General features: G+C 39.0%; 1 protein-coding gene across 3 annotated transcripts in view; it reads left to right on the forward strand.

Annotated features, from left to right (window-relative positions):
• Positions 1–18,879, forward strand: part of ATM (ATM serine/threonine kinase) — a 111,519-nt gene extending 92,640 nt beyond the window's left edge. For all 3 annotated transcript variants that reach the window (XM_036427292.2, XM_045577831.1, XM_045577832.1), the window contains 10 exons: positions 944–1,026; positions 2,556–2,696; positions 5,245–5,361; positions 6,321–6,470; positions 8,985–9,150; positions 10,836–10,922; positions 12,691–12,805; positions 14,620–14,683; positions 16,597–16,733; positions 16,843–18,879. In XM_036427292.2, coding sequence (XP_036283185.1) covers positions 944–1,026; positions 2,556–2,696; positions 5,245–5,361; positions 6,321–6,470; positions 8,985–9,150; positions 10,836–10,922; positions 12,691–12,805; positions 14,620–14,683; positions 16,597–16,733; positions 16,843–17,026 — 1,244 coding nt within the window. In that variant the 3' untranslated portion in view covers positions 17,027–18,879. The remainder of the gene's footprint in view (positions 1–943; positions 1,027–2,555; positions 2,697–5,244; positions 5,362–6,320; positions 6,471–8,984; positions 9,151–10,835; positions 10,923–12,690; positions 12,806–14,619; positions 14,684–16,596; positions 16,734–16,842) is intronic.
• Positions 18,880–22,949: the final 4,070 nt, after the last annotated feature.

The raw sequence follows: 22,949 nt of genomic DNA on the forward strand, positions 1-22,949 counted from the left end.
CAGAGAATTGTATAGAAGCACATCCTTTAAAGTAACCGAAAGCTAATATTTTTTTAGGGTCAAAGGTTTTTTAAATTGTTAGATACTTACTGTGCTCTAGGCTTTAAAAATGAAAAAGCCTCCATCTCTTTCAAAGAGTGCCTTGCATGTAATCCATCCTTCTTGCTATGTCTGTTCAAATAAGATGATGTAATATTTGATTATATGCATTCACTTATAAGTATCTCTCTCCCCATACTTTATAATAATGATATCCCATTTTCTGTTTAGAATCATATCTTCACATTTAAATTCTTATTACTTTAAAATAAGAATGAGACTTCTCACTGTGTTCCTCTAAGCAAACCAAAAATACTGTCATGTCCTTTAGTAACTCTTTTTTTCTTTTTTTAATGTATTTTCATTGATTTCAGAGAGGAAGGGAGAGGGAGAGATAGAAGCATCAATGATGAGAGAGAATCATTGATCACTTGCCTCCTGCATACCCCTTATTGGGGATCAAGACTGCAACCCAGGCATGTGCCCTTGACTAGAACCAAACCCAGGACATTCAGTCCACTGGCCGATGCTCTAGCCACTGAGCTAAACCAGCTAGGGCCCTTCAGTCACTTTTAGTAGTATAGCAGGAATACATAAGGTAATTATCTATGTAATGACTTAAAAGATATGAGCACCCTCAGGTGCTCAACCTGGCCCCCTCAATCTGATTACCAGGGCCAGGTGACCAGCAGATGCGTTTGTAAGCCATTTTAATTAACCATCTCTATGCTCTGACCTGGAGCTACATTGTGTCCCAGGTCCTTGGGACTTCATTTCTATACCAGGGATTAAACCACGGATCAGCCAGAAGTCGGGGTCTGTGGCATTTGCTAAATTGTACTTTACTGTCAGTACTGTTCCTCAATTTTCGGTTGCCACTAAAACCTCTTTGTTTTACATACAGAAGGCATAAAAATTCCAGCTGACCAGCCAATTACTAAACTTAAAGACTTAGAAGATGTTGTTGTTCCTACTATGGAAATTAAGGTAATTAACCATCAACTCTTTTGCTTTATTAAATTAAATTCCTCTGTGTTAGGTTAAATCATTAGAATTCGCCTTTTTTGTACATCAAAATTGGTTAAACACTAGCAGTTTCATTTGTTTCAACCTATAGTTTTTTTCTTTATTAGATTCCCTATGCTCAAGCCTTAAAATGCCTCTCCTGCTTTCTTTTCCTTTACTTTCAGCTCCATAGCCCCCATCTTTCTTGTGAAGAATGAAGGAAAGATTCCATGTGCTTATGCCAAAATTAGTTTTTAACTTGGCAAGAAAGTTCCTAATTGTGTTACTGGTTTTAAAAGTTCTATATGCATTAGAATTTGTTGGCTGTGGTGTATTACAGTTTTAAGCAAAGCAGTATGTGTTGTAATATAAAATTGATTATAATGTACATGATACATTTAGCTATGTCATAATGATCTTTCATTGCTATAAGTACACTTTGGTCAGGAATATCCTTTCTAATAAAGAGGGAACATGTTAATTGACCCTCACACCATCACAAAGGTGGCAGCACCCACAGCTAATAAGGAGGCAATATGCTAATTGACTGCCCCACCCTCAAAGGTGGCGGCACCCACAGCCAATAAGGAGGCAATATGCTAATTGACTGCCCCACCCTCAAAGGTGGCAGCACCCACAGCCAATAAGGAGGGAATATGCTAATTGACTGCCCCACCCTCGCAGCCACAAGATGGCAGCACCCAATCATCTCAGCCCCCCAGCTTCCCAGGGCCGGCCAAGGCATAGGTAACAAGGGCCAGCTGAGACTTGTGCTGCTGGCAGTGGCAGCAGCAGAGGTTTGTTGGGGCATTGCCTTCCCAATCGCCAGGTTGCCTCCTGCCTCTGAGAGCTCCCAAACTGTGAGATGGGGCAGGCTGGGCTGAGGGACCCCTCTCCAATGCATGAATTTTCATGCACTGGGCCTCTAGTATGTAATAATAAAGGTTATAGTTTAGAAAATGATCACTTTATCGACATTGTAAATCTCTCTTTTGAGTTTCCAATTCAGAGGTTAGTACCTATAGTTATCTGATTTGAAGTATAGCTGTTTATGAAGATTAACTAATATCTTTCCAATTATTTCATGAATGTTATTTAGCTGAATAATTCCTGAAAATGCAATACTTTGTAGTTACAACCTAGAGAACTCCTCTCCAGCTTTTTAAAAATTTAGCTTGTTATGATTTTATGAGTACTATTTCTCAGATGACTTAATATATACAATGTTAAGACATGTTTTCAATAATTTTTCAATGACACTATTCCAATTTTGTATACCCTACTTTTATTGATATATTTAGGGAGGTAGTTGTTATCTATGTCATTTTTTAAAGTCTTGTCAGTGTCAAATATTCTCTTTCATATAACAGAAAGTTTAAATTATAGCTCCAGTTCTTAACCAACAGCACATCGTCATTCCTCTTTTTAATATTTAATATTAAAATTATTGATGATATTTGATTTTTCAAATAGTGTATCTGACCTATTACCATTTTTATGTTTTTTATTAGGTGGACCCCACAGGAGAATATAGAAATCTGGTGACTATACAGTCATTCAAAGCAGAATTTCGTTTAGCAGGAGGTGTAAATTTACCAAAAATAATAGATTGTGTGGGCTCTGATGGCAAGGAAAGGAGACAGCTTGTCAAGGTGAGGGTCCCCTTCTGTGGTTCTCAGAGAGTTCATGAAAAGAGTCAAAGAAAACATTGATATGTTCTTCCGCTTTATTTATCTCTTTATTCTGAATAGTTACAAGTAAGGGAAACTTAGTATAGAATAGAAATACATTATTTTCTAGAAACACAATGCTTTTCTCCATCTTTTTATGTCCCTGAAAGATCATCATTATTATAACGATTGCACATGTACAGACAGGATGAGGTTCACAAATCAGCTTGCTTGTTATAGGAAATATATTTTTGGGATTGTTATTTGTACTCTTTTATTTTTAATTTAAATTCTTCATTGTTTAAAGCAGTGTTTCCCAAAGTGTGGTACGTGTACCCCCAGGGGTACGGGAAGTTTGGTGGGGGTACGCGTTGCATCGGAGTTTGGTGGGGATATGCATTGCACTGTGCTTAGCTGCACCTAATTCTATGTTCTCATGAGTACGAGGGGTACTCAGCATTACAAAAATTATAGAAGGGGTACACATATGTCAAAAGTTTGGGAAACACTGGTCTAAAGTATTACAAATATCTTCTTTTTCTCCCATTGACTTCTTCTCGGCCATTCTCACCCCAAGCACATGCCCTCATCCCCCTACTGTTTGTGTCCACGGGATATGCTCAGATTCATGCATACAAGTCCTTTGGTTGATCTTTCCCTCCCTTTCCCCTGCCATCCCTCTGAGGTCAAACCGTCTGTTCAATGCTTCTGTCTCGCTGAATCTACCTATTTTTGTTCATCAGTTTATCTTGTTCATTATATCTCACAAAAATGACATCATGTGATGCCTTTCCCCAGGTGGCTTATTTTTGCTTAGCATAATGCTTTCTAGGTCCATCCATGCTATTCCAAATGCTAAGAGTTTCTTCTTTTTTATAGCAGCGTACATTGTGTAGATATACCACTTTTTTAATCTACTCATCTGCTTATGGGCACTTAAGACTGTTTCCAAATCTTAGCTATGGTGAATTGTGCTGCTATGAACATAGGGTGCATATATCCTTTCTGATTGGTGTTTCTGGGATATATTCTGGTTTTTTGGGATATATTCCTAGGAGTGGGATTACTGGGTCAAATGGGAGTTCCATTTTTAGTTTTTTGAGGAAACTCCATGCTGTTCTCCACAGTGGTTGCACCATTCTGCATTCCCACCAAGCAGTGCACGAGGGTTCCTTTTTCTCTGCATCCTCGCCAGCACTTATTTGTTGATGGTAGCCATTCTGACAGGTGTGAGATGGTACCTCGTGGTTGTTTTGATTTGCATCTCTCAGATGATTAGTGGCTTTCAGCATGTTTTCATATGTCTCTTGGCCTTCTATGTGTGCTCTTTCAAAAAGTATCTATTTAGGTCCTTTGCCCATTTTTTGATTGAATTGTTTATCTTCCTTTTGTTAAGTTGTATGGGTTCCCTATAAATTTTGGAGATTAAACCCTTGTCGGATATAACATTGGTAAATATCTTCTCCCATGCAGTGAGCTTTTTATTGTTTTGTTGGTGGTTTCTTTTGCTGTGAAGAAGCTTTTTGTTTTTATGTAATTCCAATTGTTTATTTTCTCCTTAGTTTCCATTGTCCTAGGAGCTATATCAGTAAAGATATGGCTACAACAAATGTCTGATATTTTGCTGCCTATGGATTCTTCTAAGATTTTTTTGGTTTTCCATACATTTAACTCCTTTATTCATTTTGAGTTTATTTTTGTTTATGGTGTAAGTTGGTGATGTAGTTGCATTTTTTGCATATATCTTTCCAATTTTCCAACACCATTTATTGAAGAAACTGTCTTGATTCCATTGTATGCTCTTGCCTCCTTTGTCAAATATTAATTGAGCATAATGGCTTGGGTCGATTTCTGGGTTCTCTGTTCTGTTCCATTGGTCTATATGTCTGTTCTTGTGCCGCTACCAGGCAGTTTTGAGAACAGTGGCTTTGTAATATAGCTTGCTATCTGGTATTGTCATCCTTCCAACTTAGTTCTTTTTCAGGATTGCTGTGGTTATTCGGGGTCTTTTTTTTAATTCCAGATATAGTTGTGGAGAGTTTGTTCTAGGTCTGTGAAATAGTCATTGGTATTTGTTATTTATATTCTTGTTTAGTTCAAATTTAAGGTCCTTGCTTCAATATCCTGAGTCTGGCACTATGCTCAAGTGCTAACAAATGTACCAGAAAGGATGGCAATTTTCCCTTAGTCTGCTCAAAAGCTCTTTGGGCCTTGCTGAAGGGTGGCAGAGAGAGAATAGTTGCCCCACCCAGCTCTTTTATAGCTTGCCCTCAGGTGGAGAAATTTCATCTGGGTGGGGATCCCCCCCCCCCTAAATTGCTCTGCCTACTCAGTGTTATAGCTTCTTCTAAATGAAAGAATAGCTTAGGTCTTAATTATTTAAGAGGCCATTCAGAGGAGCACTGATGCTCAGATTGATTTTTGAGTGCCCTTCCGCTGTCCTCAGATGTCTCTTAGTATGACTTTATTGTAAAGAAACTCTGTGCTTAGTTATTCTTTTTTTTATTTTTATTTTTTGAATATTCTGAAGGGCCGTGATGACCTGAGACAAGATGCTGTCATGCAGCAGGTTTTCCAGATGTGTAATACATTGCTGCAGAGAAACACTGAGACCAGGAAGAGGAAATTGACTATCTGCACATACAAGGTAACTTATTTATACTTCTATGGCTTCACCAAAAGTCATGTTCAGACCAGGGGTAAGCACATGTTTTCTGTGAAGGACCAGATAGTACACATTTAAGATGTTATGGGCCACAAAAGGTCTCTCATTTATCCTTTATATTTTCTTTACAACCCTTTTAACGTGAAACCCCATTCTTAGCTCACAGGCCATTCAAAGCAGACTGAGGCTGGGATTTGTCCAAAGGCCATAGCTTGCCAATCTCTCCTTTAGCCACATTGTGGGGGGTTTTTTGTTTGTTTGTTTGTTTTTCACTTTTTAAAAGAACTCATTAATGTTAACTGCATTGAGGTGTTTCTTATAATCAACTAAAGTATTTTTTTCCTTATCTTAAACCAGTTGGCTTATTTATGGTATAAAAGTACACTTAAGAAGAAAAGTGCTATTAAAAAGGAAATACTGCGCTGACCGGGTGGCTCAGGTGGTTAAAACATAGTCCCATATACCAAGAAGGTTGTGGGTTCAATCCCCAGTTGGGCCTCTATGGAAGGCAACTACTCAATGTTTCTCTCTCTGTCTGATGTTTCTCCCTAACCCTCCCCTCCCTCTCTCTCAAATCAATAAAAACATTTTTTAAGTACATATAAGGAAAACAGGGTTAATTTCTCTTCCAGATGAAACCAACTAAGTGTGGCTCAGTACAGGTGTGAAAGGGGATCATAAACTGGATTGATTTCTCAAGGGAATCCTGGAGACTAAGAAATGAGCAGGCTCTCAAGTCTAAGCAGCAGGCTAGAAAATCTTACTCTTTGAGCTTAAGTATATTTCTGGTTGCTTTTCTCCAAAGAACTTTGTCTCCTTTGGACAGAGAAATTGTAACACAACTTGGGAAAATGCTTCATCCTGACTCTGATAGTTTAAAGATTGTCATATGTTATTTAATGCCCTTCCATAATTAAAAGGTTTTTAATCTATAACTTTAGGTGGTTCCCCTTTCTCAGCGAAGTGGTGTTCTTGAATGGTGCACAGGAACTGTCCCTATTGGTGAATTTCTTGTTAACAATGAGAATGGTGCTCATAAGAGATACAGGCCAAATGACATCACTGCCTATCAATGCCAGAAGAAAATGATGGTAAGTGACACCCAAAAGTATGAGTTATTGCAAAATTGTTTAATAGTTTACTAAAGCTCATGGTTATCAAATATCCTATCTAATAAAGAGGGAATATGCTAATTGACCATCACACCCTCACAAAATGGCAGTACCCATAACAAATAAACGGGAAATATGCTAATTGACTGCCACACCCTCAAAGATGGTGGCGCCCATGGCCCATTCCACTCTGCACGCCTGCCTCTGGAGTCTCCCAGTCAGCCTCGGCCCCCCAGCCACCCAGGGCCAGCCTAAGGCACAGGCAAGCCTCAGATGTCGGTTGCCCAGGGCCGTCCCAAGTCACAGGCAAGCCTTGTATGGCAGCTGCCAAGCCGCCTAAGGCCGCCCAAGGCTCAGGTAACCAGGGCCAGCCAAGGCTTGCACTGCCGGCAGTGGCAGCAGCAGAGGTGTGATGGGCATTGCCTTCCCCTGATCACTGGGTCACCTCCTGCCCCTGAGGGCTCTGGGACTGTGAGAGGAGGCAAGCTAGGCTGAGGGATCCCCAACCCTCCAGTGTATGAATTTTCATGCACCAGGCCTCTAGTAGAATATAAAATTTTTTAATCAGCAAGTAATGATACGAAGTAAAAGAAAGTAAGCTTACCACAATAAAAGGTTGTATGAATGGAAGAAAAGTTTTTAAACTGTAATGTCAACCCTTGTCTGATGAGAAATTTAATATTTTTCAATGTATGCTAATTTTTAACAAAACACTAAAGCAAAGCAAAACATTATGAGATAATTTTTATTTGAAATTAATATAGAGAGCTTCTAAGACATTTGCTACAATTACACTGGTCATTTGGTTTGGCATTCACTCTCAGCAGTATTTATTAAATGCCACCTCTGAACCAGCTGAGCTTTCACAAATCTGAAATGTCACAGATGTTATGACTAATCATCATTGAACTCATCCCATTGAAAGATGAGAAGGAATGCAAAGAATTTCACTTGCTCAAGGTCAATGAGCTAATAAATGGTGGAGCAAGGATTTGAACCTTGTCTCTACAACTCTAAAATTCACTTCTTTCATTGCTCAGGGTACAGAGCAGGACAGAGTAGGAAGTGGTTAGTTCTCCTTGGGGTGGGGGATGGAGAGATCCTGATTCAAGAAAGGCTTCATAGAGGAGATGGTGTTTGAGGCAAGTTTTGTAAATGAATTTGTCTTCAAGCAGAAGGAGATACAAGTAAAGAGAAGGAGGTGTGAACATACAGTTACTTTGAAGAAGAGCAGAAAGGATACTGAATCAGTACTCATTAGTCAAAAAATAGAGAATTGCATTATATGCTAAGAAATGTGCACTTTGTCCTGTAGGCAATAGAGAACACTTGAGAAGAATGTTAATATCAAATTTGCATTTTAGAAAGATAGCTCTGACCCAGACTGCATGGCTCAATGGTTGAGCATGGACCCATGAACCAAGAGGTCTTTAGTTCAGTTCCCAGTCAGGGTGTATGTCTGGGTTGCAGGCTTGATCACCAGTGGGGAGCAGCCATTGATGTTTCTTTCTCTCATCAATGTTTCTATCTCTATCCCTCTCTCTTCTTCTCTAAAAAATCAATAAAAACATTAAAAAAAAAAAAAAAAGAAGAAGAAAGAAAGATAACTGACAACACTGTGGGTTATATTTTCAAAAATTCCGACTAATGGCATGAGGCAGAGGATCTAAACTAAGATTCATAAACAGTAGGAATGGAGAATAAGGGGTACGTATGAGAAATATTAAGTAGGCAGAACAGGTAGGATTTGGTTGCTGATTAGAAGTGGGGTTGGTGGAAAAGTAATCAGTGGCACCCAGTTTTCTGGTTTGGGTGTTGGAGAGACCATTCACTGTGTAAAAATGGAGGAAGTGACTGAGCTTTGCCACAGTTGAGATGGTAGTTTAGTTTGGATTTGGAAGTGATCCCAGTGAAGATGTTGAGTGGGCAGTTGGAGAAGCGCATCATGCTGGCGCTTAGTGAAGGGGCCCCTGCCAAAGGTGGAGATTTGGAAGTCATCAGCACATAGGTGAGAGTTAGGCCCAGTGAGGTAGACAAGCCATGCTTCCGGAAGGTATGTTAGAAGCCAGGCCTGAGACTTGTCAGCTGCTTTGCCATCCATCAGTGATCCATTCTTCCTCCTTTTTGCTTCCTATCCCACTCCTCATACCCAGTGCCATGACGCCACGTAAGATCGTCTGGCACTACCTTTGTCATTTTTGTTTACTTTCACATAGATTACAGGATTATGCAAGTTAGAATTTACTTAAAACAAAGATAGTCACTGTTGGTGTGTCTCTTTCCACTAATATTAACATGAAAATCCTAAAGGTATTAGAACTTGTTATTAATTGCTTCCCTGACCAGTGTGTTGGCTTCTTGTGAGTGGAGATACCTTATCTTTTTATTGCCTCTATGTCTATCATACTGTTTTCCATATAGACACTCTTAGTGGGCTTAAATTACTTGAACACAATATTGAGAAAAATAATTTTATATTTGATCTATTTAAAGGATGTGCAAAAGAAGTCTTATGAAGAGAAATATGAAACATTCATGGACATTTGTCAGAATTTTCAACCAGTGTTCCGTTACTTCTGCATGGAGAAATTCTTGGACCCAGCTGTTTGGTTTGAGAAACGATTGGCCTATACTCGCAGTGTGGCTACTTCTTCTATTGGTAATCTTACACATTTTGTCAATTCACACTTCCCACATTCTTAATCACAGGGGATGGATGATGTTATTGATAGTGGTTGTCAACTAAATTGTTTTCATCTTTAGATCATTGAGTTTTTTGTTTATCCTGATTTTTTTTTTTTTTAACAAAGAGTGGAAGGGAGGGGGAGAAAGACACACACACACACACACAGACACACACACACACACACGCACATTGATCAGTTGCCTCCAGTATGTGGGATCAAACCTACAACACAGGTATGTTCCCTTGACCAGGAATCGAACCTGCGACACTTTGATGCACAAAGAATTGAACCTGCGACCCTTTGATGCATGAGGACACTCCAACCACTGAGCCATGCTAGCCAGGACTCATCCTGATTTTTTTTTAATTAAATTTTTTTTATTGATTTCAGAGAGGAAGGGAGAGGGAGAGAGATAAAAACATCAGAGATGAGAGAGACTCATTGATTGGCTGCATGACTCTTCTTAGCTTTTGCAGGAGAGAATTCTCCTGTTCCCAGGTAGGGAAACAAGACTGTTTATTCCTTTTTGTTTAATAGACAATATGGTTTATTTTCTCTTCCTGAATTCACTATGTTATTTTCTGAGATTTTCTTTGGAAAATAACAAAATGCATGATAACTGCATGTAAGTTACTCCCTTTAATTATTAGTGCTCTTTGTGCAGAGCCTCTATAATATCATAATATTATCACCCAATGGTTGATTCTGTTTAATAAGATTTTGTTTTTAGAATAGAAATAATATCTATTTAAATATTCAGAGTCTAATGTGTACTTTGACTTTGTTTTGCTTTTCCCATTTGTAAGAGATTGGAAAAGCTAGATAGGGCAATTAACAAAATCAAGGAGTATGCAGGCTAACAGGAACATCAGAGATCTTTTATCTTTTAATCCTCTGGTTTTTAACTGAAGACCACTTCCTCCATCACTTAGGGACCACTTCCCAAGAAGGCAGGGCATATATGTTTTTTTAAATTGTAGGTAATTATGAAATCCTCTTCTTTTCTACATTGAGAATCATTCATCTGATTCAACTAATTTAGGTTATAAACAAGGAAGTAGGCCTGTTAATGACAGAGCGAGTCATCTTAACTGCCTAGGTGGTGTCTGTTCTGTAACAACCTAGTATCTTTCTGTAGATTACAAGGCATTTTAAGGTATGTCATAATCTGTCTTAAAAATAGAAATCAGGTTTGGGTTTTTTTTTTTGTATAAACCTGATGAAATGAATTAATGATTAATCTGTGTTAAATATAACCAAGCAGAAGAAAGTTCCACTGAAGAATGAAGAATTTACTCATAAATTACTCAATAAATATTTGAATGCATATGCACTTGGCTCTGGTAAATAAATAATGGTTTCAACTTTAACCACACCTATGTCAGAGTACTAATATTTTAAAATGTGTGCTGTATTAGTAAAAGGGAAACTTTTTAGCAACTTATCTAGGGTTTATAAAATTCAGTATAAATAAAAATAGCTGGTGAGATTTGACTTCAATTCAAAATTGCCAGCTATGAACATGTTTCCTTTAAGTAGGCTAAAAAGCCCTAGCTACTTAAAATTATGTAGTCAGTGATAATAGTTGAAATTATGACTAGATTTGTTATTAAAAATAGATGATGTCAGTGATTTCAGGTTTGTTTTTTCCCCCCAGTTGGTTACATACTTGGACTTGGTGATAGACATGTACAGAATATCTTGATAAATGAGCAATCAGCAGAACTTGTACATATAGATTTAGGTAAGTCACAAAAGATATGTATTTTTATTTTGTTTAATAACTAGTCATCAAGAAATGTTGTTTTCCTTCCAAGAAGATGTTCATGTTATAGGAATGGGGAGGCAGAGTATCATAGTAGAGGCTGCATGTAATCAAGTAGCTTGAGAGATAGATTGCTATGAGGCTATAAAAAGCCAAGCCAAGAAGTTTCAACTTTAATCCGTTAAATAATGGGAAGTAAATGAAGATATATTTAAGCAAGACGGGATTACATTTGATTATTGGAAAGGTAATTTGGGAGCAGTATTTATTGGCTGCGGGAAGACAGGTTAGTTGGTATTTTAGTAGTGTAGACAAGAGAGTTGAAGATTTGGACTACATTTGTGAAGACCAGAGCACTGGATTGGGGGGCGTTTTTGCAGCAACTTGCACCGGTGACATTAGATGTGGGAAAGTGGGAGAGGGGCTCCAGAAGAAGTGAAGTTTCTGGTAAGGAGCAGAGCAGGTTTTGTAATGAATAAGAAGCAGTAAGTTTAGTTTTGCAATTTCCAGATGGAGTAGGCAGTTTAGTATGTAGGAGAACAAAGAAGATGAGCATAATAACATAGAACTTCCAGCAAACAGAATTCAGGTGATGTCAGTGGACTGGAGGAGGGTCTGAACTCATGCATCAGCCTTGATAAAGAAGACCAAGGATGGGGTCGTGAGGAGTGCTGGTGTTGAAAAGGAGAAGTAAAAAGACATGCAAAGCAGTTTAAGGGTCACTTTCCTACGGTGATAATCCTAAATTTGTAATGGAGCCAATAGTGTGCTCATATGATTTCCACCAATCCTGAACATCCCTGGAGTTGAAGTTTTAGTTTGAAATGGTAGGTGTGGAGGGGCAAGGAGATTTGAGGTACTGATGAGAGTATTCACCCTTGTAATCTATACTCTGGGATGAGTAGGAAAGGAAGAAAGGCTAATAGACTAGAAATCTTAATGAGTTTGAAGACTATTAAATAAAATAAGTGTACAGAAGGAAGAGGTCTTGATTAGAATGTAGAATTTAAGAATTCTAAGAAGGTATAATTTTAAGAAATTAGAAAATCTATAATGTAATTCATATAGATGGCTTTCTAAGAGAATAAAATTTAATTCCATTAGAAAGAGATCAAAGATATGATAAATATAAATTGATATATACACTGAATGGCCATATTATTATGGTCTTTGAACGCATAATAATCTGGCCACTCAGTGTATATCCTATATAATAAAAGGCTAATATGCAAATTGTCCCCTCAACCAGGAGTTCGACCAGCAGGCAGGCTGGCCAACCGCCCAGGTGTCCTCCCGCTGGCCAGGCTGGCTGGACCCCACACATGCATGGATTCATGCACTGGGCCTCTAATATATATATAGACACACACACACATACACTGAGAGGCCAGATTATTATGAGTTCAGAGATCATAATAATCTGGCCTCTCAGTGTCTTATCCTCTGCATTTTAAATTCTACGTGTAACTACTTCATTTTTAAAATCATCCTTAAATGATTTGGCAACAGCAAAATGCCAAAAAAAAATCTACATTTCTCTAATTATGCCAAGAAGTAGTAAAGTTTTTTTTTTAACAGTGGTAGAGATGAGGAAGCCAGGCTGAGCAGAAATAGAGTGAACTATTGTGTGTTGTACTGAGAGGATAGAGGTGACAGATTATTTGGTGCCTCTACAAGTTTACGTGCCAGTTGGGAGGAAAGTCAGTTAGCTGTGGAACCTCCTAATTTCACTGTGTTTTTCTCCTAGGGGTTGCTTTTGAACAGGGTAAAATCCTTCCTACTCCTGAAACAGTGCCTTTCAGACTCACCAGAGATATTGTGGACGGGATGGGCATTACTGGCGTTGAGGGTGTCTTCAGAAGGTAAGTGATATACAATAAGGCAGATGATTTTTGGTGTCAGAGTTATGTGGGTTATTGATTTCTATACATTATAAAATTCATGGCTAGAATTACATGCCAGTGCTTTGCCAGCACTTAGGAAGAGACCCTGGGTGAAAATAGCAATTGTTTCCCCTTCTTTCAGGTCACCTGGGACCTCACCCCATACTGTCCTTCCTAACTTCTGGAAGCAGCCACCTTAATCGTCAATGCCTCTATCTATTATAGTAACTCTCCTTTTAGTGTTCGGAACTTCTCTCGGGTGCTCATCAGTGGACATACAATCGGTCCCAAAGGAGCTTATGAGCCATTCTAGTGCCTGCTAAAAGAAATATGCAGTTTTTTGTATTTTCCCAGCCGACGTCTATGTACTCAGTTTTTAATGGGGCAGATTCCAATAATTACCACAGTAATTAATAACTGCAAGACATATTTCATAGTATTGAATTCTTACATTCACACATATATGTTTTTAATTAAAGTATAATTGACATACTTTATTAAGAGTTCGACATAAGTATACCTTACTATTGTGATCACCAAGATAAATCTAAGAATTATTGCCATATAAAATTATTATGATATTGACTATTTCCTGGGCTGTATATTACATCCCTATGTTTATTTTATTTTTATTTTTTTACTTGTTTATTTTATAACTGGGAGTTTGTACCTCTCAATCCCCTTTACCTTTTCATCCATTCTCTCCATCTCCTCTGCTCTGACAGCCATCAATCTCTGTTCTCTGTCTCTGATTTGTTTTGTTGATTTTGTTTTTTTAGAATCCACATATAAGTGAAATTGTAGGATATTTATCTTTCTTTTGTCTGACGTATTTCACTAGTATAATACTCTCTACATCTATGTAACAGCTTTTGTTGCTGTTGCTACTGGAGACACATCTTAAAAAAATTACTGGGGCTGATGTCAAAGAGTTTACTCCCCATGTTTTCTTCTCTTCTAGGAGATTGTTGGTTTTAGGTCTTATATTTAAGTTTTTAAAATCCATTTTGAGTTTATTTTTATATATGATATAGAAGAGTGATCCAGTTGCAAAAAAGTCTGCTCAGTTACTCTGCCCATTTTTTAACTGGGTTGTTTGTTTTCTGATGTTGAGTTGTTTGATTTCTTCATATATTTTGGATATTATCCTCTTATCTGCTATATCATTAGGTTGTCTTTTCATTTTGTTGATGGTTTTCTTTGTTGTGCAAAAGCTTTTGAGTTTGATAATGCTTTTGTTGCTGCTGCCTGGAGAGACATCTCCAAAAAAATATTGCTAAGATTCATATCAAAGGTTTTACTGCCTATGTTTTATTCTAGGAGTTTTATGGTTTTGAAGTCTTATAATTAAGTCTTTAATCCATTTTGAGTTTATTTTTGCATGTGGTATCAGAAAGTTGTCCAGTTTCATTTTTTGCATGTATCTGTTTCGTTTTCCCAGCACCATTTATGGAAAAGATTGTCTTTTCCCCTCTGTGTATTCTTGCCTCCTTTGTCGTGGATTAAGTGACCCTACAAGTGTGGGTTTCTTTCTGGGTTCTCTATTCTGTTCCATTTAGATATATATTTGTATTAATTTTAGAAACATCTACTGAAAGCCCACTCTGCCAAGTTCCATGCTCTTTGATATATTAATTTGGAAATCATTAATAATCTCAATATACTACACATGAAGATAGATTAGATAGATAGATAGATAGATAGATAGATAGATAGATAAATGATAGATAGGCAGACAGATGGATTTGAAAACATTGGTGTATAACAAAACCCATTTTTACATGTGCTTGTAGATGCTGTGAGAAAACCATGGAGGTGATGAGAAACTCCAAGGAAACGCTGTTAACCATTGTCGAGGTAAAGTATATTAGAAGGAAGTCTTTATTTCTCTACCTGACAGGCTGTTAGCAAGTCACTGATTTGAGGATCACTGCCTCACGTGCACGTGGTGGAGTGATGCGGGCTGCAGGGGGGGAGGGGCTTGTGCACATGGTGAATAGTGGTTTAGAATGGCTCCAGTTCCCTCCAGCTTCTTACTGTGTTACAGCCGAATAGTCATCTGTAGTCTTTATTGCGTAAATCAGCACTTTTGTATCTTAGACTTCTCATTTTGTATTGTTTTCAGAATGGATTCCATTACAGGATTAAGAGAAATCATTAAGTTATCTCCCACCCCCAGGTCTGATGGCGATCAGAGTCAGCATCGTTAGTGCAGGGGCATGGCTGCAGGTGCAAACTGGCTTGCTGCCGCCTCTCTGCCGTCTAACCTTGGGGCAGCCACTGCGTGGACTGGGTTTGGCCTGCAGAGCACCAGCCTCACCAGGCTCGCTGCCTCACGCTACACAGGGCAGAAAGGGGAGCGCATTTCCAGTCTCCTGACCTTAGCTCTCCCAGCGAGAGCTGTGCTCCTCAGGCAGGCGTGCACCACCCGGCAGAGTATGTGCAGCAGAGACGAGTCTCTCCTCCGGAAGCATGGCACGTGGAGCGTGGGCATGCCTCCCTCCGTCCTTCAGCTTGTTGTCCCGTTCACCTGGTGGTGCTGGGCCTGGCTGGACATTAGCATCCCCTGTACTGCTTTTACAGAACATTGATGATGGCCAAATTCAAACCAGGCTTCTATTCTTGGGGCAGGAACATTTGTACTTTTTAAAAACTCTACTGTGCAGCCAGTCCAATTCACTGGCATTAACCTTTGAGCCTGTCGTCAACAAGGGTGGGTGTGTCCTGTGTAGAGTGAAATTAACAGTCTGTTAGGGTGGTCCTGTGTCCACCTTTTTGAACCACGGGTCTCTTTATTGATCTTTGGAATGCTAGTGGCAATATGGATTTTTGCTACAAAGGGGATCCCAGTAGTATGTTGATAATTTAAATAAAAGGCTGTACCCAAGTCTGAATGAAGATGCAGTCCCTTTCCTTCCTTCCTTCCTTCCTTCCTTCCTTCCTTCCTTCCTTCCTTCCTTCCTTCCTTAATATGTTTTTATTAATTTCAGAGAGGAAGGGAGAGGGAGAAAGAGATAGAAGCATCAATAATTAGAAAAAAATCATGGATTGGCTGCCTCCTGCACACCCTCTACTGGGGACTGAGCCCACAACCGGACATGTGCCCTGACCAGGAATCGAACTGGGACCTTCTGGGTCATAGATCGATGTTCAACCACTGAGCCACACCAGCTGGGCTCTATATATATATTTTAAGATATCAATCACAACACTAGACCTTGGATATTGAGGAACTTTCAATAAATATACCCTTTTTCTCCCCTCAAAGTTGGAACTGAGAGAAAAAGCCTTAGAGTAGGACAGAGTTCAAAATGTCAGGCTGTTACTGATGGAACTGTTGGAGAACATGGCATCCGAGTGAGATCCAATAGGCTTGTTAGTGCTGTCCGCCTCCCAGGGCCTAACCTGTCCCACCTGAGGGAGAACGGGGCTTGCAGAGTACATGCCCTTAACCGGGACAGGAGCGAGAAGGAAAGGTAGTGACTGGTGCTTATCCCTTTAATAGATTAGTTGCACCCAGTAAGGAAACACGGGTGAAAGTGTACCCCACCAGGGAGGAAGAGCGACTCCAGGAAGCGACAGAAGGCCCGGAGCACCGTGCTCATGCAGTCTCCTCCGTAAGGAAACAGGGAGCCTGTGCAGGAAGTCTGTCCCTCCCGCGGCCGGCTGCCGCAGGACCGGCTCCGTTATGTTTATAATACTGCTCATGCTGCTTCTAACTACACCGTCCAGAGGCACGTCGTTCTGATACGTCTGTTCTCTCCGTCCAGGTCCTCCTGTATGATCCTCTCTTTGACTGGACCATGAATCCTCTGAAAGCCTTGTATTTACAGCAGAGGCTGGAAGATGAGTCTGAGCTGCACCCCACGCCCAGTGCCGATGACCGGGAATGCAAACGAAACCTCAGGTGAGCGTCTTTTAGGAAGGACCTCTGGTCAGTTGTTCAGGTCTTCCTGTCACCAAGGCCCGCTGAACTGTCCCGCCTCATTAACGCTTTTGTGTGTTTTTGTCATTAGTGACATTGACCAGAGTTTCAACAAAGTAGCGGAGCGCGTCTTGATGAGACTACAAGAGAAACTAAAAGGAGTGGAGGAAGGAACTGTGCTCAGTGTGGGCGGACAAGTGAATTTGCTCATCCAGCAGGCCATGGACCCCAAAAACCTCAGCCGACTTTTCCCAGGATGGAAGGCTTGGGTGTGATATTGGGCATAGGAAATACCCTTCAGTTCAACCGTCAGAGATTATATGTTGGCCTTTATTTTTGACCCACCTACATACTTTGAGTGTACAGTATTAACATTAGCTAAGCAAATTACTTGCTGTGTTTTTTTTTTAAGTGTTTCATACTCGCTTCAATCGCCTAACGGTGCTTTGATGGTCTCAAGGAACATCTCTACTTGCACACTTTAGCAATAATGATCATTCATGCTCTACTTCTAGGCTAAACATTTATATTTTTTTCTCCTCAAGTACATCCTTGCATCATTTTCGGTAGAGTAACTGACTTACTTATGCTTTAGCCAAAAATGGAAGCAGAGGAATGCTGGAATGTCACTGACAGTTTCTCCTGCCGTATATATTAGAACCATAATTAACATTTGTTTCCCAGATGTTACATATGAACGGAAATTATTTGATATTGATATATGAAAGGAAGAAAAAAAATTCAAAATTGTAACTATCTATAATTCAGGGTAAAAACAACCTTAAAAATAAGGAACAATGTTGGAAACGGTCGCATTTTTAATAGGTTTGGGTTTTTAGTAGCAAGATCACCCAATGTTACAACAAAAGTTGTCTGGAGAAAAAATTTCAAGTATACATCCAGTGTGATTACTATTATAAAAAATGTATATTGAACCTTCTCATTCTAATCTCTTTACCTTTTAAGCCCATCTGTGTTTTCCATCACTTTATCTTTCTGTGCTGCCTTCATATCTGTCTTCTAGTTCATGAATTAAAACTATTCATTGGGTTTCTTCTTTCAAAACTTGCTTTTAATTTCTAGCTGTGTATCTTTCTTCAGATCTGCCTGATGTTTCATGATATCCTTTTCAAAAAACCTTTCAGTTCCTTTTATGTCACTAATCTCTTTCATTACACATCCCTATTTTATAAGCTAATAGCTCTATTAAGTCAAGTCCCTATTGTTTGTGTGTGTTGATCCTTATATTTGTAGACTGTTTACCCATGTATTTTTTAAGTTTGAAAAATGAGCTTATTTTCAGCAAGGCTTTCTGGGTGGGGATCTTGAGTGACCTGCGTTAAGAATAATTCTTTCGAGATAAATTTTGTGTCTTATGTCTTAGCCCCTGGACTGTTACTGACAAAGAACCACTGTATGTTCATTTCTTGGCTTTGGAGTTTCCAGACCTCAGAGTGTAAATACTGAGGAGACTCCCAGGCCGAGGCGGACACTTCCTCGGTGTCTCCTGTGCTGGTGGGCAGAATGTTCCCTTCCCCGAGGCTGGCATCCTCATGTGACCCTCCTTCATGGTGGGCTGCAGGGGAGATGTGTTTGACTCCTACCCGGCCACTGCCTTTTGCAAGTCCAAGGTCTCATCATTTCCCTTACAGACAGATGTTAAAGCAGAAACCCACAGGTTAGTGGAGTTGACAGTGGAAACCACTTAGCTACTAGAAAAGCTAAGAAACTATAAACAGTTTGTTCAGATCAAGGAGATCATCACCACGCCACCATTCTCTGTGCTAGTCATACCACCCCAAAGTATCTCCCTAGTCAGTAGGTACATAAATCCATGGTTGTTATTATATACACTTAAAATAAGTACCCTTAGAAATGCTAAAAATGTGAAACAGTCTAAAGCAAATAAATACAAAATGAAAAACTTGGAACTTACTAAAGATTTAAGTAAGCTGGTCTTTAAAAATATAGAATGTTAGTGCACTGGCTTATATAGAGATATAATGCCATTTCACATTTTAATTGCACCTTAATGAAATTATGTATTTTATGTAGATTTATTTTAGGACTATTGAATGTATTTCTTTACTGCTACCTGTTTTTGAATAAACAATTCTAAAACAAAAAATGTGTGCTAAGGCTCATTCATGTTATTCACATCTTTGAGGGTTCTGTGTGCCAGGCATGGTGTGGGTCCTGGGGAGGCAGCAGTAAGCGAGGCAGGCACAGGCCACCCTTACAGAGCTCAGCCTGGGCCGGGCGGGCAACAGAGGGAGGCCTGCTGCGTGGAACCAGCCAGGTAGGCGAGTCTCAGTCAAAACAGCCTGGAGTACTTCTCAGTCACCCTGTGACGAAAGGCAAATGAATGTCCTTTGGGCCTAGAGAATGATCACATTGACACTTCTAAAGTCTAAAAGATGGGTACTAGATATGACAAATATAAAGATCCTGGTATCTTAAATGTGAAGTTTGTATACCAGATGTTTCTTTTTTTTTTTTTAATTGAATTTATTAGGGTGGCATTGATTAATAAAACCAGGCATACAGTTCTATTAACACATCATCTGCATAGTGCATTGTGCACTCAGCACCCAAATTCAAGATTCAATCTGCCACCATTTACCTCCTCTCTCCCGCCTTCCCCTACCCCTCGTACCTTCTGGCAATTACGACTGTTGTCTGTGTCTACTTTTTTTCCTTCAACCTGCCACATTTTTTACACAGACCCCCAACCCTTCTTCCCTCTGACAGCTGTCACTGTTCTCTGTGTCTAAGTCTGTTTCTATTTTATTTTGTCCATCAGATTCCATATAAAAGTGAAATCATATGGTACGGTCTTCCTCTAATTGACTTACTTATTTCAGTTAGCATAATACTCTAGATCCATTTATGCTGATATAAAAGGTAAGAGTCCCCAATGTTCTTCAATTGACACTTGAAACCTGACTCTGTAATGTTGTTAACCTTGCTAGTAGATCTTAATATTAGGTTGAAAAGTACCCCAAAATGTCCCCTAGTGTTTCCTGGTGTTTGAATATTCACTATAGAATTAAAATTCTTTATTAATACTATTAGACTTTTAATATCTTCTTAAACAATGTTTTTAAAATATCCATGATTGTAAGAGCTGGAAGTATTTTAAGAAAATATCAGCTGTTTGCAGATTTAAGTTGCTGCAGTGTAAAATGCCATGAACAGGTGGGTTTTATGAGCCTCTCAAACAAATTCAAGGCATGAAAAGGACAAAGAAATATTTAATCCTGATGTGTCAATGGCTTCTATTTCTAAGGAGGATATAATCCCCATGTTGCACATATTTACTGATATTCGAAGAGCCCATTTTATGAGGTCAGGATTATCCTCATCTAAGAAATTACAACAAAAGAAAAAAGACAAATAGCCTTCATGAACAAGGTTGCAAAAGTTCTTACAAATATTAGTGAATCAAGTCCATCAATATATAAAGACCAAATTGCAGTCCTGACCTGCGTGGTTCAGTGGTTAGAGTTGGCCTGGGATGGGAGGGTCATAGTTTCAATGCCAATCAAGGACACCTATCTGGGGTATAGGTTTATTTCTCAGCCATTGTTGGGTGCATGTGGGAGGCAACCAATCCATGTGTCTCTCTCACATCAACATTTCTCTCACTCCATCCCTCCCATTTGCTCTGGAAAAAAAAATCAAGGAAAAAATATCCATAGGTGAGGATTAAAAAAAATAGACCAAATGGCACATTCCAGGAATAGCAGGTTGGCTTCATATCTGAAAATCAATCGATGTCATAAACTGAAGGCAAGAATGCTACTCTTCCCAGGTCTATTTAACATTGTACTAAGGCTAAATTAATAAATAAATAAAGGATAATAGTAAAGGAAATAAAAAGACGGTTTGTAAAGGGAGTACAGTTATAATCATTTGGTGATGATGTCTCCTATGTAGAAAATTCTAGAGACTTTATTTTTTTAAGTCTAGAACCATGCCTGCCTGAGTGGCTCAGTGTTTTGAGCATTGTCCTGTGCACTGGAAAGTTGCAGGTTCAATCCCCAGTGGAGGCATTTATTGATATTTCTCACATCGATGCTTCTCTCTCTTCCCCTCTCCCTCTCTCTAAAATCTAAAATCAATAAAAAAAACAAAACAAAAAAAACACCCACATTTTTAATGAAAAAGTTAGAACCAGTGAGTTTAGCAAGGTAATATGACAAAGGTCAATATACAAAATATCAATAATATTTCTATGTACTAATATTATATATATATATATATATATATATATATATATATATATATATATATATATATATATATATAGATTGCTTACCTTAGCAATTCCACTCCCAGGTATTTCCCAGGAGAAATAAAAACATACCCCCATAAAGAAGAGGACATGAATGTACATAGCACTTGTATTCATTATGATCCCAAACTGGAAACAACCAGATGTCCACAACTGGTGAGTGGATATATGAACAGAGAGACTCAAAAGCATTATCCTAAATGGAAGAAACTGGACCAAAAAAGGCTAATGTAGTATAATTCCATTTATATGACATCCTAGAAGTGGTAGAACTGTAGAGATTGAAAAAAGATCAGAGATTCCAGAGCTTGGGGTGGAATGAGTGGATTGACTGTGAAAAGATGCACAATTTGGGGGTGATGGAAATGCTTTATGTCTTAATTGTTGTGAAAATTACATTTGTCAAAACTCAACACTCAAATGGGTGAATTTACATGTAAATTATATCTCAATCTGTTTTTCTTAAATACACAATAGGTCTGTTAATGCTGATTTGTGTGTATATGTGTGTGTGTGGGGGGGGGGTATTTTTTGGTTAACTCTCATCCAAGGATATTTTTTGCATTGCTTTTTAGAGAGTGGAAGGGAGGGAATTGAGGGCGGGAGGGAGGAAAGGAGGAGGGAGAGAGGGAGGGAGGGAGGGAGGAAGGGAGGGGGAGAGAGAGAGAGAGAGAGAGAGAGAGAGAGAGAGAGAGAGAGAAACGTGGATGTGAGAGAGACACATTGATTGATTGATTAATTGATTGCCTCCTGCAGGCACCCCAACCCTCGGGGGGATTCAACCAGCAACCTAGGTATGTGCCCTTGACAGGAAGAAAACCCAAGACACTTTGATGATCAGGTCAATGCTCTAACCACTGAGTAACATGGGCCAGGTCTAATTATTTTTTGTATAGTCCGGGGTACAAACCTCTGGTCTTTAGGACTGTAGACAGATTTTTAAAGATATGGTGTGATAAGTGTGATGGCGAGTAGCAGTAGAGGATGCTTAGACTGGAGAGTGTGATGGATTCTTTCTTGACTCAACAGTCATCTCCTCTACTCCTCCCAATGTGAAAGCCAAAAGACAGATTCTTGCTTTTCCAGTTTCTTCAGCTAAGGGTGCCCAGTGATCCCGTTTTGTTCAAGGATGTCTAAGGTGACTAGGGCTGGGGCTTTTAGTAAGCCTTTTGCTTTCCTGATAAAAAGAGAATGTGCTTGGAACATTCTCAAAGATAGACCACATTTTGGGACATAGGCAAAGTCTCTTCAAATTCAAGAAGATAGAAATCATATCAAATATCTTCTCAGACCATAATGGCATAAAACTGGAAATTAACTACAATAAAAATAATCCAAAGAAATCAAACACATGGAGACTAAACAGCTTGCTATTAAACAAGGACTGGGTTACCAGAGAAATCAAGGAAGAAATTAAAAACATCCTGGAAACAAATGACAATGAAAACACAACAATCCAAAATCTATGGGACACAGCAAAAGCAGTTTTGAGAGGGAAGTTCATATCCTTACAAGCCTGTTGCAAAAAACTAGAAAAAATGGTAACAGATGATCTAACTCTACAACTCAAAGAGTTAGAAAAGGAGCAACAAGAAAAGCCCAGTGTAAGCAGAAGGAAGGAAATAACAAAAATCAGAGCAGAGATAAACAACATAGAGACCAAAAAAACAATACATAAGATCAACAAAACCAAGAGCTGGTTCTTTGAAAGAATAAACAAGATAGATGGACCTCTAGCCAGGCTAACCAAGAAACAAACAGAGAGGACCCAAATAAACAAAATCAGAAATGAAAGAGGTGAAATAACAACAGACCCCACCAAAATACAACGGATTGTTACAAAATAGTACGAACAACTCTATTCCAACAAACTGAACAATCTGGAGAAAATGGACATATTC

The sequence above is a fragment of the Pipistrellus kuhlii genome, unplaced genomic scaffold (genome assembly GCF_014108245.1).
Source record: "Pipistrellus kuhlii isolate mPipKuh1 unplaced genomic scaffold, mPipKuh1.p scaffold_m20_p_9, whole genome shotgun sequence".
In the NCBI taxonomy this organism is placed as follows: Eukaryota; Metazoa; Chordata; class Mammalia; order Chiroptera; family Vespertilionidae; genus Pipistrellus; species Pipistrellus kuhlii.